This window comes from Ambystoma mexicanum, chromosome 4q, assembly GCF_040938575.1.
Source record: "Ambystoma mexicanum isolate Mex_15411 chromosome 4q, UKY_AmexF1_1, whole genome shotgun sequence".
Classification (NCBI taxonomy): domain Eukaryota; kingdom Metazoa; phylum Chordata; class Amphibia; order Caudata; family Ambystomatidae; genus Ambystoma; species Ambystoma mexicanum.
This window is the reverse complement of record NC_090928.1, coordinates 452328510-452347854: the sequence shown is the minus strand read 5'-3', so window position 1 is coordinate 452347854 and position 19345 is coordinate 452328510. Positions and strand designations below refer to the sequence as shown.

The window sequence follows — 19345 nt, the reverse complement described above, 5'->3', positions numbered from 1 at the left end:
ACCTCGAAGGCCGGGCGGACCAAGATCTAGACAGAGGCAGAGGGGCGCTCCCGAACCCCACCTGGGGAAATTACAGAAGCCCAGCGCCTCAATTCAGGATAAAGATGCCAACTAACCAATTGCACGAACAATTTCCCCCTCTGCATACACCTCTTAAACTCCTCCGAACCAAACACAACCACAATACTACAGCACAACAAACCGCAAAAACTTCACTACATTGCAACAACAAAACAAACACAAGACTTGCACAACAGTACACGACTACCAGCCGCAAAACACCCCAGGCCCAGCCAACGGATCCACCGGGCTGAGGCTGCCAACAGCACATCACTGCTCTCTTGCACTTTCCAGCTACTTCCCCCTAACCACCTTTCCCTTCCTCTTTCACAGCTGCCAGGGGACCACTCCGGTGGTGATGGTGCACGGTACAAATGTCCTTTAACATTAACATATGGAGGACTGGGTGGGGCAGAAATGTGTAGATTATCTTTTAGTACCCGGAGAGGGCGCAATCGGTATAAAACCATTCTGATTGGCCCTCGCCGAGGCATTACCCGGCCGGGAACCCCTCGGCCGGGATTCCACAGCCATTGTACCCAGCGGGGGGCGTGGCAGCCCCTCAGCCAATGAGGAGGCTCGAAGCAGCACCCTCCCCACTCCGAGCCTCCCCACGGCTGAGAGGCTGCCTTCACCCTCCTCCCCCCCCCTCACCTCCCGCCAGGGAGTTGGGTAAGGTTTTTTTTTCCTTTCCTCCCCCACCCCACTTACCTTCTGCCTCCTTTGTCCCCGATGGGGCCTTCCCCGCTGCGCGCCGCCTTGCGGCTGGTGGCTTCCATCGTCCCCCACTGGGGACGCAGGTACTTTATTTATTGTCCCTTCCGCCCGCCCAACCCCACTTACACTTTTTTTTTTTTTTTTTTTTTCGGGAGCGAACACGCTGGGAACACTTCTGTTTTGTGCGCGTCCGCTCCCGATGGCCACCATGGGAAGGGAAAACTGACTGTTATCCCTTTCCCGTGGGCATTTTCTTGGTTGTCTTTATTTTATTTTTTTAATTTTTTTTCTGTCCCAAAACGTTTCGGGACAGAAAAAAATGCTTTTAGTACCCCAGTCGCACATCTTGCGGGCCGGGGTACTAAAAGCAATGACCCTCGCGGTGGGGACATTACCCACTCAGGTAATGCCCCGGGGCCTTCGTTCTTTTAACACATTGTGTATAGCTGCATTATAAAATCTCAATAAATAGTTTTTTATATATACACAGGGAAATAATTCTTTAGAAAGGCAAGTGCAATTAACATTCATAAACACAATTTATAAAAAAACACACTACTTATGGTATGCAAACCGAAGTATAAACCTGGTTTAGAATAGCAGTATGCACTTTAAGGTGAGTAAAACCTAGTGACACACATTTAGAATGGCAGTAAGCTATTCATGGAGAGTAAAACCACTGAAAGTATGTAATGAAAGGTAAGCAGACCCTACTGGTAATGAGCTATGTTAGTTATTGTCTTTTAGGAATACTATAGGTATACAAAGTATGTTACAGGTAGGCATCTTGCAAAATATGTAAAATTCTTCTTTCAGGAATGCTGGTTAGACCAACATTACTTCTGAGAATAGTACACAAGTGAAAGGTAAGCAAGAAGTTATGACTTACTTTTCAGAGGGAAAAAAACAAGAGGGGGTCCTGGGAGTCTCTCTGCTAGACATTAGTCCTGGTTGCGAGAGCTTTAACCAGATTCTTTAGCTCACCATCTTTCACAGAGGAGAAATATCCAAAACATAACAGTCTTCGTCCTGCCCAGGGGCAGTCCAGCACCGAAATCCTAGGCAATTCTCCTCTGAACAAGGGTACCAACACAGGGGCGTGGCTAACCAGACATGGACTAGGTCGCATCTCCGCGCAGAGCTCCTGATGATCCGACTCTCCGAAAATCTATGCTATTAATTTTCCAATTGAGGCTTGAAACGGAAGGAAAGTATGTTTGGAAAAAATACAGAACAGGAATCCTGAAAGGCAAAGCAACCGAGTCTGCGGATCGGCAGATGATTCACTTTTTAGTGCGGCGGTGGTGTGGAAACGTTGTTGCCAAAATGGCCGACAACAAAGGGAGCGGCATCGCAGCCCTGCGGATGCTGGATCGTTGCTGAAACGAATGGACAACGAACGAGGCGGCTGCCTGCAACATTGTAAAACAAGCTTCGCCTTGTGCTGTGTTAACGCGAAGACGCCCCGGGCCTGGATCTTGCAAGAAGTGCCGTGGGTTGAGGCAGTTCTCCGCTGTCTGGAGAGACTACGGGGCTTCACCGAACCTGCAGTGAGTGCGGAAACGTTGGCAATAAGCAAGGGAGCCGAGCATCATTTTGCACTGTTATATGAGGAAGCAGTGCACCGGCTGGACGACGAAGCGGCGCCCGCGGGCGGTTGCATTGCAGTGCGGCCCCCGCCTGCTTATGGAAACGAAGCGGCTGTGAAGATTGCCAAGAGACAGGCTAAGACGAGCGAGCTGCGGCGGTGGAAACGAGCAGCAGAAGAACCGTGTGCTGCATGTGGTCCCGTGTGTCATAGGCAGTATTGGGACGCCTACGCACAGGACACACGGACCGGCACGCTGAGGCCGCACTGATCATCCCAAAAAAGGGGAAAAGGTTAAAAAAAAAAAAAGTGGAACGAACTAACAGCTTCACCTGGGGACCGTGCGCTTGGGTGCGCACGGTCTATATCGACATTGGGCTGTCATCAGGGCCGCCTGGCTGGGCAATAGCAGCAAGCCAATGTACAGTGTAAGCAGGGCCGGCTATGTTACGCGCCCAAGCGTTTATTCCATCCAAGGCCACGACAACAAGTAGACGACCTGAGTGAGCGGCAGGGGGACACTGACTATTGGACAAAACCGCGCATGCCATGGGGCACGACAAACATCAGAGGGAATCATCATCACTCGTATGTACAGGGACACTTGCCACGGAAAGTACATGTGGAAGGGGCGAATTATGATACCTGCATGATGATAAAAGCCACGCACGGAACCCTTCCTGTTACAAAGTTGTGCAAACAAGCACTATGTGCAACTAGTAATACGTGGGAGGCAACAATCCACCTAAACAACAATCTCAGGTGCCATAATAAATGCGAGTAAGTAGATGGACACCCCAACGTCCGGAGGAACCACAACAACAATACGGAGCTGGAGCAGATACGCGAGAAAGGTGGTACTATGTCGCTGAAGGCATTAAGAGCCAAGACCAAACAATCCACAATGGAGGTCTTTGCGAAAACGCAGAGGACCCCTACAACATCGGCGCAGGGCATGGTCGCGACTCCTGCGGAAGAAGCCCCCGAAGGAGACAAACATCATATCCTGGAGGCCATAGCGGAGTTGAGTACTAAATGGGGCTTGGTAATGGCAGACCTACGAACAGCCCTAGAGAACAAAATTGATACGGTAGGAACTGAACTTACCTTGTTACGACAAGATGTCAGGGCGCTGGCAGATAGAACGAGTGAGCTGGAAGGCGCAGTCAAGACCAATACTGACGTCAACGCGAATAATGCAAAGGAAGTTCATGTGCTAAAACAGCAGGTGGCCAATCTTGAAAACCGAGTAGAAGCGGAAGGAACGGCGAGAAGAAATAACATACGGGTGGTCGGCCTGCCGGAGGGAGAAGAGGGCCAGGACCCCACAAACTACGTGGAGAACATGATCCTCCAGGAGATGGGAGCAGACAAGCTTTCGCAAGGGTTCACGGTGGAGCGGGCGCATCACGCCTTAATGAGGAAACCACGACCTAGGGCTCCACCGAGACCGATCATCGCAAGGATCTTGAACTATAGAGATGGGGAGAAGATCCTAGAATACTATCGCAAAGGCGGAACAATAGAGAGAGCATCCACCAATGTCGCAGCATACCCGGATTACACGATGCTGGTGCAGAGGCAAAGATACAGCTACGTGACCGCCAAGAGGAGTTTGCGTGCAGCGGGCATCAAGTACATGCTTCTGTACCCGGCAAAGATGAAGGTACATAAGAGCAAAGCGCTTTTTTTTTGATACCCCGGAGGAGGTGGTGATATGGCCGGACCTGCAAGGTTGCCCGGAACAAGAGGCGGACCGTGACCGGCATGGACATGACAACTAAGATCGTGTGCCACAGACATTGAAGGGGGTAAGTGGGAAGGTGATCCCGGTACCAAGGGGAAGTGAGTTTGGTTGAACAATGATTGACACTTGGGGCTGGTGCTCGGAATGGACTGGAATATAGCGGGTGTAATGCAAGTGACAGCTGCATAGCATTAACAATAAGCGGATGTAGTGCAAGTGGTAGCTGCATAGCATTACAGTAAGCGTAAGATTCTTTGAAAAATAGGAGCGATAGGAGGGATGCAACCCACCCCGAGTCATTAGTAGTTAAGTGGCCATTATGACGGCTTCACCCTACTGAGCCCTGAGCACAGGTGTGTGCTAGATAGGACTGGATGTGGGGATGCCCGAGATCCATGAATGGAGCTGGGTAACCGTTGGGGAGGGTGTTGTGGGGGAAGGGATAGGTGGGGGGAGGGGAGGGGAGGGAGGCAGGGAGTTTGGGGTGTACATAGTTATGGGGAGTTTAAGTTCAACAGGAGCCCATGCGGAAGAGCTAGAGTGTGGTGTCTGTTGTGTGGGTGGGAGGAACTGGTTGGAAGGAAGAGAGGAGAGTACTAACGAGCCATGGTGGGAGACCTTAAGATAATAACGTGGAATGTCAAAGGACTTAACAGTTATTTGAAGAAGAATAAGGTCATGCTGTATTTAAGACGGCAAAAGAGATTGCACTGCTGCAGGAGACGCATCTGACGTGGGAGAAATTGGAGCTGGTTGGGGGAAAAAATGGAAAGGGCTGGTGGTGGGTTTGTCATACTCTGCCTACGCTAGGGGGGTGCTTGTCTGGGTGGCCCGCACGTCCCGTTTCAACAAATACGGGAAGTGGTGGAGACAGACGGGAGAGTGGTTATATTGAAAGGGCTGTTAGAGAATAAAGAAGTATGCATTGTAAATACGTATGCCCCGAATCAAAACACAGCAGAGTACTTCAGAACTCTGTGCACCAACCTTAGCGAGTGTGTGGGGAGTGCGGTGATTTGGGGCGGAGATTTCAATTGTGTGATGAACCCCAAGGTAGACAGGTCAGATGGCAAGATTAATAAACCCACCACAGCGGCTAAAGCATTGCAGATGCTGTTAGATGATTTTGACTTGGCAGACGTGTGGAGAATAAAACATCCTAATGGGAGACAATACTCTCACTACTCGGCCCCGCAGCAGCTGCATACAAGACTTGATTGTTTTCGCCACTCCAGATGTATTGACAGAGTACCCATATAGAATATAAGGCAAGGGTCCTCTCAGATCACTCGCCCCTGGTCCTCGGGTGGCAGTATTGCCCCCCGAGGGCACAGATTCCGACGTGGCGCCTTTGAGCAGAGGCGCTCAAAGATCCAGTCTTTAGAGGATATAAGAGACGAGATAATTAAGTATTTTGAGGTGAATACTGGTAGTGTTGACTCGGTGCGTACACTATGGGAAGCTTTTAAGGTGGTGATACGAGGGGTTGCCATAGCTAAGTCAAGGGGCCTGCAGGGTGGAGTCCTGGCTGACCTACAAAGAGCAAAGGGTGAACTAGAAAAAGCATTGGGAGGAGGCCGAGTAGATACAGAGTTAGTACTCCAATTACAGCAGCAGTGTGCGGAACACTGGGATAGGCTCTGCAACGTCAACTATAAAAAATAGAGACACAGCATGCAGGGGTGAGATAAAACAGGCCGGCTCCTAGCGTGGTTGTACAAGAACGAAACCCCTAGATCCCCGATTAGGAGTATAACTAGAGAAGATGGCGAGGTAGCAGATACCCAAGAGGAGTCAACAAGGAATTTGCGGACTATTACAGGGTACTATACGAGGATAAGGAGAGGGACAGCCATGAGGAGATAATCGAAACACTAGAAGATATTGGACTACCCAAGATAAGTGAAGAGGAAAGGGAAGAGCTGGATGCACCAATTACCTTGGAGGAGGTTGTTAAGCAGTTGCCCACTAGCAAGACTCCAGGAGCAGATGGGTTTCCTAGTGAATTTTATAAAGTATATGGGTATGGGGTGGAAGTGCACCCCCCACCCCCCCAAAAATGCTAGACATGCTTAATGAAGCGTTTGAGGTGGGACGGCTGCCGGAGTCGCTCAGAGAAGCGATCATAGTACCGCTCCCCAAGCCCAATAAACCAGGGCATAGCTGTAGCTCTTACAGGCCCTTGTCGATGCTGAACCAGGGTAGTAAGATATTGACAGCTGTCCTGGCAAACAAATTGCGGAGAGTAATTGGCAAATTAATTCACCCAGAACAAACGGGCTATGTCCCGAATAGGAACATAACTCACAACCATAGGGGACTCCACCGTGTGGTCGAATCGGGGGGGGGGTAGGAATGAAGGCGAAATGGCGATAGTGTCATTATACGCAGTAAAAGCTTTCGACTCAGTTAAGTGGCCATGGCTGTTGGCGGCCTTGGGAGGAGGATATACGAAATCGGACCAGTTTATATCAAATGGGTGAAGATGCTATGCAGTGAGCCGCTAGCCAGAGTTCGAACAGGATCAGTGATATCTGAGAGATGGCAACTTAGCAACTTAGCAGAGGCACTAGGCAGGGATGCCCCTGGTCCCCGATGCTTTACATTCTAGCCCTAGAGCCCCTAGCCATATACCTCAGGCAACAGTATGATACGATAGGTATCGTGGTGGGGAGGGGGGGGGACACCTAATGTCCTTATAAGCAGACGATATGTTGTTATACCTGAAATACCCTGAAGAAAATCTCCAATATATTTTAGAAGTGATGGAGAGGTATGCCAGGCTATCCGGCATAGCGGTGAATCCCCAAAAATCTAGCATATTCCCGCTGGGTGGCTATATAGGAATCCCCGCAGAAAGGATGCCAGTGCTACAAATGCCATGGGCGGTGAGTTCTTTCCGTTACCTCTGGATAGATGTGTACCACACAGCAAAAGAGGAACACAAGTGTGACACAGAGATAGCCGTCGAGAAAATCAGGAAATGCGTGAAGTTTTGGGAGAAGTTGCCCCTAGCAATGATGCGACGAGGGGCAATGCTCAAGATGGTGGTCCTACCTAGGCTTCTACATTACTTTAGTAACATTCCACATATGATACCTAAGAAGTTCTTTGCCAAGCTGGACAGCATGTGTAGGGACTTCCTGTGGCATGGCACTCGAAATAGAGTGGCGCTATGGAAGTTACAGAACTTCTATGAAAAGGGGGGTATCAAACTGCCTAATTTTGAGGCCTATTATATAGCGGGCCAACTGCAATATGTGGCTAAGTGGCTCTCTGATGAAGAGACCCCTGAACTTAGGTTGCTTGGGCAGAACTGTACCCCATTTTACTTAAGGGAAATTATCTGGTTGCCTGAGTCAGAAATGAAGGAGCGCCCTGGGATGATGAAGCTTGGGTGGAAAATGTGGCGTCGAGCTTGCCGGATGATGGAGGACCCAGTTCCATGCTCCCCGCAGATACCGTTGATTGCTCTGGCAGGGGGAGATGAGCAGCTGAGGGTGATCATCAGGACCTACTGGGAATCGGTGGGGCTGGTTACGTTGGGGGACATTTGGCAAGAGGAGACATTAGGGATTTTAAAGGACTTGGGGAAGAGGCAGGATTACACACAGGTCAATATGTTACATACCACAGAGTGGTGCAGAAAATCCGGAAAATGTGGCCTGAAACAATATTGACAGAGGAACCAGATGCTATTAATGGGGCAATATGACGTATCAGAAGGGGCATGAGATCTCAAGATTGTACGAGATGGTGATGACTAAGGTTGGGAAGGAATTGGTACACTTGAGACTGGATTGGGAAGCAGAGGTGGGAACCCCGATAGAAGATGGGATGTGGGAGCGTGCCTTGGGATATCACAAGAGGGTGTCAAGAAATGCCAGATTAAAACAAATACAGCTGTATATAATGCACAGGGCATACATGACCCCTCTGAGGATATCAAAGTTAAACAACGCTGGGCGCCAGTCGTGTCCTAAGTGCAACAAAGAAAACGCTGACATGACACATGTTTTGGTCATGCCCAGTATTTGAGTTTCTGGGTTGAAGTGGCAAAAAAACTTGCAGAGAAGGGGTCACGCTCGTCATAGACACGGCCTGGGCCTGCTTGCTGGGTGGGTTCCCCAGATCATGGAAATTTAAACATGTTGACAAACTGAAATATTTGGCCTATGTGCTTACAAAACGAAGGATTGCAATGGGATGGAAGAAGTGTCACGAGCCACGGGTGGAGGTGTGGTGGAAAGAGTTGCAGAAATCGGCAGAGGCTGAAACGATGGTATGGCAAGAGACGAGCAGCATGGGTGGGGAGGAAGAAGTGGGCTCCCTGATGGCATGGAAAGTATTGATAGCGGAAATGTTTGTAGTAATATCGGATCCAACAGAACCCGAGGGCAGTGAAACCCTGCCACGTGAAGCAGATGCTGAAGGCGAAGAACAAATAGGCTCATAAAGGGGGGTGGGATTGGGGAGCAGCGACTAAAAATTAAATGCGTTTAATGGAACTGTTATAAATCGCACTGCGTGTTTGGTTTGTATTGTTTGGTGTGAATAAAATTAATAAAAAATTTTTTTTAAAAAAAGGTACCAACAGCAACCCCAGACACGTGTTTCGATCTGGTTGGACCTCATCAGTAGGGTGGAGCTGTGCCTCTCTAAGAATAGTGAGCAAGGGATCCGCATCTGCATTCCCCTAGTAATTTAGGGTGAGACCCAAAGTCACTTCAATAAGCAAAGAAAATGGGCATGGGGGGTCCTGGGAGTCTCTCTGCCAGACATTAATCCTGGTTGCGAGAGCTCAGAGGGGCTGTATGCACTTGTTGGATCAGTAAGAACTCTGAATACATGTTTAGAATGGCCAGAAACTATTTAAGTTTAGTAAAACCCTATTGGTCGTACACTTAAACTTCTCCTCTTGTAAGAATAGTTAGTTATACCAATGTTACTTTTTTGAAGTGTAGAACAAACTTCTTAGGTAAGCAGGAACTCCATCAGACTTTTTCAGAAAGGCAGTAAACCGTTCAAGTTAAGCATAACCCAATGTTACACACTTAGAATGGCATGAAGCTATTAAACTGGAGTAAAACCCTATTGATGATACACTGTTCAACTTATTCTGTTTCAGGAATAATACAGTAATGCAAACTTTGTTACTTTCTAAAATAGTGGAACACAAATCAAAGGTACAATACCTTTGCATACTTTTCAGAATGGCAGTAGGCAATTCACAGGTGAGAACTTGTTAACACTTTGTAACGTGTCCTATTTCAGAGATAGTTACAACACTAACACTTTAGCAAGTAAGTGCTTTGCAACACTGTCTAGCAGAGGCCTTATACTTCAGACCTTCCCTGTTCTAAGGCATAAGTGATGTCGGAGGCAGAAGGGGGACATTGGTGGTCCAGTGGCTTCCTTAGGCAGGTCAGGATAGGCACAGATTCAGAAAAGTAGAGTTCCAGAGGATTTCTTGTGCAGTAAATACAGACTTCAGAGTTAGTAGAAAGTGTTGGAAAGCTCCCTAGATACGTCAGGCCTGGGCAACCGGTATGGGTTTACTCCCAAACGCACAAATCACCACCCTAGCCAGACAGGAACGACGCAAGACTTTATGTAAGTATTACCTTAAACCACCCAGTATCTCAGGAGTGGAGAAGAGCTTGCAGACAGATGCCTTCACTATGGAGCAGCACAGGACCCAATATCCAGATTCTTGGTCGTGGTGGCGAAAGAACAGGCACTGGATGTTGACTTGCACCAGCAGTTGACAGGAAATGCTCTTAACAAAGGATTCGTCAGTGCTTCTCGTGGCTCTTTAGATTTGGCACCCTTTTCAAGGTACCGGATGAAGGACGGTCGTTGCCGATCAGATTCGCCGATATATCTCGGTCCAGCACTCTGGTGAGGGGACTTCAAGTGGAATTGTCTCTGGACATCCAGCAGGAGTTAACCAAAGTATCAGCAGAATTCCTTCTTCGGAAGACGTTGCAAAGAACTCTAGCTCTATGTTCCAGGGTACTGGTGTTTGCAGCCCAGGAAGGTTACGGCATGTCGTCAGATGGCTTGAAAGGCAGGTTGTCTCAAGACTGGATCCCAACATTCTTTGGATCAGAGTTGTCTTCGGGACTATATCACACCAAAGGTATACGCACAGGCAGCGGTTATCCAGCAACCGCAGATGCCTGTTGTAAGTAGCTACAGCTGTCTTTGCTTGATCGGATCTTCTGTTGCAATGGTCAACTTGTCTTTAGCACCAAGATGCAGGCCAGATTTGCAGGGACCCTCACGCAACCTCTGCAGTTTAGAGGGGCGGGTGGCTGTCCAAACGGACAGTCCACCCCCAGTGGGGAGTTGATTTGGTCCTGCCCACCAGAAGACAAAGGTGAGTGAAAGCAGGATGCGAGGGAGGAGTCTGACTCTGGAGCCTCAGCGGGCTACACAAAGGGTTCCTGCCAAAGACCAAGTACAACCAGGACCTCCCCCCACACAGGACAGAACCAAGAAAGGACAAGCACGCTAAAAATGGGGACAAAAGAAATGTCCCTTTAACCAGAATGGTGACCCTCTGCATTACCGCGGCTGGTTTGATAGCCTGCGACTAAAAATTACACAAGTTAGTAAAGTATATCCACTGCCACCAGCCATAATGGTAAGCTTGTCATTGTAACAAATTTTACAGGAGCATTGAGAAAGGGGATACTATGCATCTCCTCAGTACTCCACATAAGGCGGGGGTGTGCTAGTCTCGCAATATAAAATGTAGGTGAAAAACCCACTCTACCCTTTAACATGTGTTCAGCAAGGTAGGTCAAGAGAAACAAAAAAGAAGCCGAAAGGGCAACCCAGCAGCACTGCACAGAAAGTGCTGTGTGCTGCAATAATAAAATGTAGATGCCCATAAAGTTAAAGGAAGGAATAGATTCACAAGTAAACTATGGAGAGTAAGAAAAATGACACCCACAAAGAGTAAAAAAGGTTGAGTGGTGTTGAAAAAGGTTCCCTCAAGTACAGCAAAAAGTGCTGGGGGGGGGGGGGGTCTTACATGTGAAGGTGATTTGACATCTAATGTCTAACCTAACACTTTGCTGGCCCAATTATTGCAGTTGATGGTAAACGGCTGTAGGGATTGTACTCTGGTCATCAGCAGGCTGCTCTTTGTCAAAGTCTTGGTTCCAACAATGATGGGAACAGTTGCAGGAGCCCTCCTTTTATCCAAGATTCAGACTGGGAGCAAGCCAAGGCCACCAATGGTAAAGATATGCACCATTCAAACAGCCCAGGGTTGTCCTATCCTAACAACCACTTGTCATTGGTTCTGTCCAGCAACAGATTTTGGGTGCCAGAGGATGTGGACTCTGACTAGACACTCCCAGTCCACCCCACACCCTTGGGCTCACACATCACTCTTGCCCTTCGAAAGCCACAGCTTTCCCCGGGAAAGGGATTTCCAAATGAGACGTTTCCTGACCTGTGCTGGCAGTAAGGCCAAATAACAATATGGCCAAAGAACAAGCGCAAAATATCGTGGCATGGCCATCTTGTGGTGCTAGCCACCTTTAGTAGCCATTCACGGTATCACAGAAACAGTAGAAATCACACGCTGCCACCAGCTTGTCGTAGGTAATTGTCAAAGTAACCAAAAAGCGTTATATGTTTAATGAATTGGAGTATCCCAACTCCACTTCACTGTAAGGTGGTGTGTGCAATTGTAAAAATACAAGAATTCATAGTCCCTCAGTACTGACAGCCTTGGACTAGTCCGTTTCTGCATAATGTGCAAAACAGGCAAATGAAGTAAAGCAGTTGGCTTTAGTGGTGTCCAAAGTCAGGACATGGTTCAAAACAAGAATGGGGGTTCATAGGACTCTATAGAGGGAAAGGTGCAAAAAGAAAATCTTTCCCAACATAAATCATTGTATACTTTTATACATCCCTGTCTAACTTGAATTATCGTTCTGTGTGGACTCCTTGTAGCCCTAGACCACTCTCGGCCCTTCTGAGGCTAAGCCTTGCCACTTTGCTACCTTACTTTGAGATTGGCTAGGGTCAGTCTACCTGTTCACTGTAATCGGTTAGCTGGCCAAAATCCACCCTTAGTGTTTAATTTTGGAAATCCACCTGAACAGCTGCCAAAGACATACTATAACAAGTTTACAGTGCAGGCAATGTTCAACAGCAGTCACTCTGGCCACAAATTCCAAATACCCAACATAGAGAGGGGGCAAAAGACACTAAAAAGTGTATTTTGCTAGAACACCTGGCCAGGCCTGATGGTGGAGCTTACTACCAGGATCTGTGCTAGAGCGTCTCCGTAGGCTTTCATTTGACCACAGGAAACCTGAAGGAGAGCAGTTTGCATTCTCTTAGGGGCTTTAGCCCAAAACCTGGCTTGAGATGGGCAAAGCCTAAGAAGGTACCTGTGGTCAGAGGGTAATGTTTGAGCACAGGAGAAGTCAAAGCGTGCTGGGGTGCTATAAACTCCCTGTGGAAAGATTTGAAAAGCCAGCAGGGGGCTATAACCATAGGGCGTTTTGTAGATTAGGGAAATGGACTTTATATATTTGGTCCCATTAGATTAGGCTTTTGTGCTTTTTCTTTGTTATACTTCCATCTTGACACTGTTGGACAAATATATACTCCTCCTGCATTTAGGTCTTCTCACTCTTTCTCCAGGAAGGGCTGGATGTTTTACTATATCCTCATGCTGTGTATTCACCCTGTCCTGGTGGAGGAAACTGGTTTAAAGTTCTAGTGCAGTACTACCAAAGCTTTTCTCACTCATGAGCATGGTCAATTTCTGATTCATTCTCAATGTTTTCCTGTGAATGTGCTTTAATGCTCAGTTTGTGTATTCAATATACTTGTTCACTTCAATCTAGTGTGCTTTCGCTCTTGTTCAGATTTTCTTGCCCAACATTAACTTAGAGTAGTTCAACAGGTTTAAATCATTGCACTGTTCAAAATGTCATGACCTCGAACTAATACTAATGAAACGGCGGTGTCATGCTAGGTTTTAAAGCAGGAACGCCCACGGGAACTTTCCTCGTTACTAAAGGCACTGTTTGCAACGTTAAACACTGTCTCCAGTGCAGTTACAGGCTGATAAGCCTGCCAAATGTGCATTGACTAAAGACTGAATAAAATACATAGGGTGGCATTTAGGTGTGATCCAGGGTACATGGCCCGGGAAACTCGATCAGAGGACTGCTATGGTTAAGGAAGAGGGTTTGTCATGGTGGTGCCATGTGCTCAGCAGCCTGGTTCAAGGGTGCTGTAAATGTGTATGTCTGGTACATATTTTAAGAAAATTACAGGGAAACAAACAATTTATTGCACAAAAAATGCTTGCCTGACATTTTAACGTTGATTCCCAGAGCAAAGGACCAGTGTCCTTAACAGTAGGTGAGAGGATGTGGATGTAAGATCAGGTGATGCAGGGGAGGTAGAAACATGAACCAGGGACATGGACAGTAGAGCATGATACAGGAACAGGATAGTTGAAGTGCTATGTTTGAAGATGAAAGGGTGAGGGAATATGTGCCATGGGTTTGTAGAGAGATAGGGGAGAGAACAGGGAGATGTGGTGGCATAGAATGCCATGCAAGGGTTTCTTTAGAATGTGGAGCTAGGAGGATGGATTCAAATAGAGTGGGAGTAGTGCAAAGAGGGAGATTGAGAGAATTCCAGCACAAGGGAGCTAGGAGAGGCAGAGCGGAAACCAGAGGGAGCGCAAGGGGCACAAGAGGTGGCAAGGAGGTCAGCTGAGGATGATCGTACGGGGGCGGGGGGAGAGTAGGTAGTGAGATGCGTAGGATGGGGCATGTTGGTGTGTAGTTTTGAAGATGAGAATTGGTTGATGACTTTGCCTTCTGTCTCATAGATAACCTGCCTAACTGGTGGAGCGGGGGAAGGTTGTAGTGTACAGAAAGTAGAGGACTTTGAGAGGTGAAAAGGCTTAATTGAGAAGGCCATAGAGTAAAATGGGACTGAAGTCAGATCGAGAGTACTGAAGAGATTGGGTGCTTATCAGTGTTGAAGGGAAGATGTCCTGACGAGATTACGTCTGGCCGCAGTGGCAGACTTGGAGATGAAGAGCGAGAAGTGATGTAGGAGACGACAGCAAGGTTGCGTGCAGAAGCAAAGTAGGGAAGTTAGTCCAGATAGAAGAATAGAAGAGGAAGAGCAAGACCTAAGCCTGCTTGGATGGGTAGTAGACCACTTCAGTCTTATTGGAGTTGAGCGAGTGTAAAGCCATCCAGTATTTGGTGGTGGAGAGACTGTTAGAAATGTTTGCCCATCTCATCAGATAGGGAGGGAAAGAAGATCCGAGTGTCAGCTAGAAGTTGTTGAAGCCATAGTAGGAGATCAAGGTGCCAACAGCATAGGTATAGTGAAGAGAAGTCTACCCAGGACTGACCCTTGATTGGATGCCTGACCGTTTAGGCTAAAGGAAGACCTAAGCCTGGCACAGGAAAGTGCAGTCTGCTGAAGGCAGATCAGAGCCATGGTCCTGCCTACCTTGACACTCCTGACAAAGCCATTAAAGTTCCTACACACAATTTCATGATCTAGCAATGACCACACCTAAACGTCTCTTCCTAATAATAAGTGTGATTCATATAACTTTACTGAATCATCACGTTTTGGTATGGCAAACCTTAAGTTCAAATCAGAAGGGAAACCGGGTTATTCTGGCCATGCAAAGAAAGATTGAGCAGCCTGCAAGGTTAATTGCTCCTACGAGAGAAGTGCCAGCCAATTGGGTGGCTTGGAAGAGATTAAGATATGCTTCTATCATCCTATAGCTTTTATTCGACTATTTAGTGATTTGCCAGAAACATAATTACACAAAGGAAGAACAATTCAACAAGATAAAAACTAAATCATATTAATGTAGCCTTGTAAACTTCATCTGGGTCCAACACGTTTCCAAAGAGATTTTTTAAAAAAATGCATGCATGCTTGAATGAAAGCATGCATTCAATGCCAGCTGCTGGAGCGCCTCACTCTAACCTATTTTCTAGTGTCCAGGAACCCCCTGCTGGCCTCTTTACTCTCCGGAGCACCTACTAACTGCACTGCAACCACCACTTTAGCTGCTTTGGTCTTCCATCTCGTTGTGTTCTGTGATGCCAGTGTTGCTCCAGACACCACTTGTTAAATAGAAAGGGAGCTTGTGCGTGACCTTTCTTCATTTCTTCTTGAGCATAGTTTGTAGCCTTTTAAGGAACTTGACACCCAGGGTCTGCACATTGCAGCTTTTTCCCCAAAAAGTAATCCGGCTTTTCGATTTCACTCAGGCTGTTCACCTCAGGTTAGGGGGCTATTGCCAGCCAGGTAAGCTTGTACCAGCGGCCATGAACACTTATTTATGGATAATGCAAGTTTTTGGTATCCTACCTTAGATACTTGACTATTGTTGGGAAGTGAGCCAGTTTTTCGAATTAAGTTAACTTTTTTCTTTTTGCCTTTAAATCTATATTGCAGACCCCTTTTTTTCCCTTTTACTCTGAAACTAACAGTACCACTTTAGAGTGTGATAGTTTGCACATTTGTTTGAAGCTGCCTCTTTAATATTTTGTGATGTGCATATGAAGTAAATCTCTTTACGTTTATGTACAGGTTGCAGAGTTACGGATGAAATTCTTCACTTGGTACCCAACAAGGAGAACTTCCGACTAACCTTAAGGGCCATTAAACTATGGGCAAAACGTAAGTTTTTTTTGTATAAGCAATGGTGAAAATGAACTCTCTTTTAAATCAGTTTGTAAATTAACATGTGCTAATTTTGCATCCTTTTATACGTCCTGGAAGGCTTTGGCATGCCTGGTTTTGTGATACCTAAATGTCATTAAGTCGGCAAGTGTTGGATCCATGCCCCCAGTCACTTGTTTGGGTGGCATCTCCTCTCAAGGACACTAGCTCCTCAAAGGGGTTGGTCAAAACAGACCAGACAAGGGCCTTGTCACAGAACTTAAAACATCAGGTATTTCCTGTTAGGCAAAGTTTGTATGCAGTACCCTCTGGGAACAACACAAACAACTCTGACTACAGGTATAGGAAACCCAACCTTTGGTATAAGCTTATACTACAGTTTTGGTAGCATGTTGAGCAGCCAGGCTAGTCTCAAGAGGGGTCAATGTGAGCTGTAGTGGAGTTAGAGATTTAAAGTTACAAGTATTCAAATAAACTCTTATACTGAAAGTAATTGTTTATTCAAGAAACCTAATCAGTTAGAATAAGCGTTCTTCAGAAGGGAGCAATATAATAACACAAAAATACACTTCATGAAATACACATTCTTAATCTCTAAATCAGTAGATACCCTTTTGGGATGGCCCACAGACACTACCTACACCCTCAGGTGACTTCAATTGCTAGGGTGCTGGGGACATTAATATATCACTGTTGCATTTAGAATCGTATAGTAATAAGTCAAAGGAAAACATTATTTAGAACAGACAACAAATATTCTTAACCTGAGGGATAGCCTATTGTCGGGCAGGACATGAAGGCCGGATAGATATTTTGTACAGGGGGGTTGTCCTGTCCTCGAACATTTGTACTACATTGAATTATTGTAGTGACAGTTTGAACACATCTCCATATTAAAGTTTTAATACATCTATGTAAGTATGTACTGTTGGAGGAAAAGTCAATTGAGTCACCAATGTTTGTAACTTGCGACCTAATTAATAAAGGTCTCCGAAACGGTTTTCTCTCCAGGACTTGGATTTGTACTTTCCTCCAACAGTACATACTTACATAGATGTATTAAAACTTTAATATGGAGATGTGTTCAAACTGTCACTACAATAATTCAATGTAGTACAAATGTTCGAGGACAGGACAACCCCCCACTGTACAAAAAAACAAATATTCTTAAGCAGGCACATACTTTTGGGTCCCCAGAAAGTCATTCAGTACAATAGGCTAAGCCAAAGTCAATTGGCAAAAGTCTTATATATAGGATGAAGCACCCCTGGTAGGTAAATGAAAGTCTTTGCACAAGTTCTTAGGAGTCTTTGATGAAAAGAAAAATCAAGTGTAGGGCCACAAGCGGATTGGATTTGTGAGTAGTAGAAGATGCAAGGGACTCTACGGCGAGAGGTAAGTATTCTCAGACTTTGTACAGTACCTTTAAAATGAAGAAAAGATGCAGCAGATGACTCCTATTCGTGTGCAGCTCTGCAGGTCTCACTGTTGCTGGGCCTCAGTCGAGGGGACAAGAAGGTGGATGTCGGGGGACTCCTGCAATGCACTGGGACGGTCAAAACTTGCAACCGGCAAACTTCACTTTCAGTGGCTTTTCAGTGTTTCAGCTCCTCGCGCCTACCGCAAATGGCAACACAGCAGTTCCTGGCTGTCAAGATGGGCTTTCCTTGCTTCTGGGGTCCCACATTCTGTTGGGGCTCAGGCTTGTTCAGTCCTGCTTCCTGGGAGTCCAGAGGATCTTCCTGGAGCTCTTGGCCAGCTTAAAAGCAACGCACACAATCTGATGATCCTCTCCCTGGCTATACGGTTTCCTGCAGCAACTCTGTGGAAAGTCAACCAGCTCTGAGATGGATGTCAATGTGGCTTGCTTTGGAGTTGATTGGTCCCACCAACTCTAAGGGAGAAGTTGTCCTTGCAGGGGCTTCTCTGTCGATGCAAACCTGGTGTTTCGGCACTACAGCAGGGCTTCATCGTGCAAACCAATGGTCCAAGAGTTGCAGCAGGCGTCTGTAAAGACTGGAGGGGGGTGTCTGTACTCCAGCTATTTATATGGTAAAGGAGAGGCACAGAGAAACCCAGCCAAGATTCTCTATTGTTGGTAGCAATGAACGAGCAATCAGGCCTAGCTTCTGAGGTGGTGATGCCTGCTGGTTCTTAAGTACAGTGTAGTCCCCAAGCACCCACAAGCAATGGCTCACACTGTTTTGGTGAAAACAGTCTTTATATAATTAAGGTTCAAGTTATATACACAATAACTCACTTTGTGTTCAGTTAAGCTACAATGGCAAATATATACAGTTCTAAGTGGTACCACAATTATCAGATTTCATTAAAGTGCATCAACTGTACTTTAGTGAAATGTTACACAAATCAATTAATAAAAGTAACCAACAATAGACATGGGAGAAAAGCAGTTGGTTAGTACAATTGGCAGAATGTGTGCCCCGTTACCTGGATACAGTTCTGTGTGGAGATTGCCCACCCCCCCCCCCACCTGGGCAACCGGTAAAATAAGGATATACTACAAGCCCAGTCCATATATTGTTCAATGAGTCTTATTCCTTTTCTACATTGTTTCTACCAACCCAAAGTACCTGGAATAGCAGAGTTCCTCGAGGAGGCGTCAATGGATCCTTCTTGAATGACTCCCTTTAAAGCAGGAGCCACGGATCGTCTGGGCCTCGAAGAAAGTGAACTTTGCGTCGAGGATCCTCGATGGAAAGTTTGTTTTCGTCGAGGCAGCAGCTCTGGTCCTGGCGGTGCTCGTCGAAGATGTCCTGCAAGGATGAAGCGTGCAGGGCACCTCGACGTCGATGGTTCAGGGCCGCAAAGAGTTTGTGAAGAACTTTGGCCCAGCAAGGGCGTCAAGTCATCCGGCGTCTCTAAGGTCTTTGAGTGGCGGGAACCCCGCCGGCGGATGCCCCTAGGCAGTCGGCAGTGCGGACGAGCGTGCCCGGGATTCAAATGTCTTAATGGAGCATTCCGCCCCGGTCGGCGGCGGCACAGCGTCAATTAGTCCACGCTCTGGGCAACTAATTTAGACGGCCCTCCAGCGGTTATAGCAAACCTGCGAACCCTGGTCGACGGCGATGGATGACTGTCCAGTGCTGCTTTATTTCTCATCAGCGATCCCCGTCTCCGGCTAACAGTTTTTCGTAGGCTGACCTCCAGGGCGCTTTGGCGAAGGTTAGCAGTGCACGATGGTCCCATGTAGCTCGGGAAGAGGGCGCCTAACCAGGTCCTCTCTGGATCAGTTCTTGAAGACACAGCAGCTTTCAGATCGAAGTAGAGCAACAGCACTACTTCTCTTCCAGCAGGGATTAAAGGTTAAGCTTCAGTTTCAATGTCACTTTCAACTCCAGCTTTTGAACGATTTCTAGCAGTGAGGGGCCCCCAGATATACTGTTGAGCTCCCATTCATTCTGCTGGGTCACTCAGGCAACCAATCACTCAGAAGGGCATTCAGGCAGTCAGCCAATTCGCCGCAAGGTTCATTGAGGCCATTCTTCTCCATCCAG

At 47.0% G+C, this 19345-nt stretch overlaps 1 protein-coding gene across 3 annotated transcripts in view; it reads left to right on the top strand.

The window, feature by feature from the left end:
- The window catches only part of PAPOLG (poly(A) polymerase gamma), a 1009150-nt gene that overhangs the window by 382143 nt on the left and 607662 nt on the right, over positions 1 to 19345 (top strand). For all 3 annotated transcript variants that reach the window (XM_069608036.1, XM_069608034.1, XM_069608035.1), the window contains exon 8: positions 15735 to 15824. In XM_069608036.1, the coding sequence (XP_069464137.1) occupies positions 15735 to 15824 (90 nt within the window). The remainder of the gene's footprint in view (positions 1 to 15734; positions 15825 to 19345) is intronic.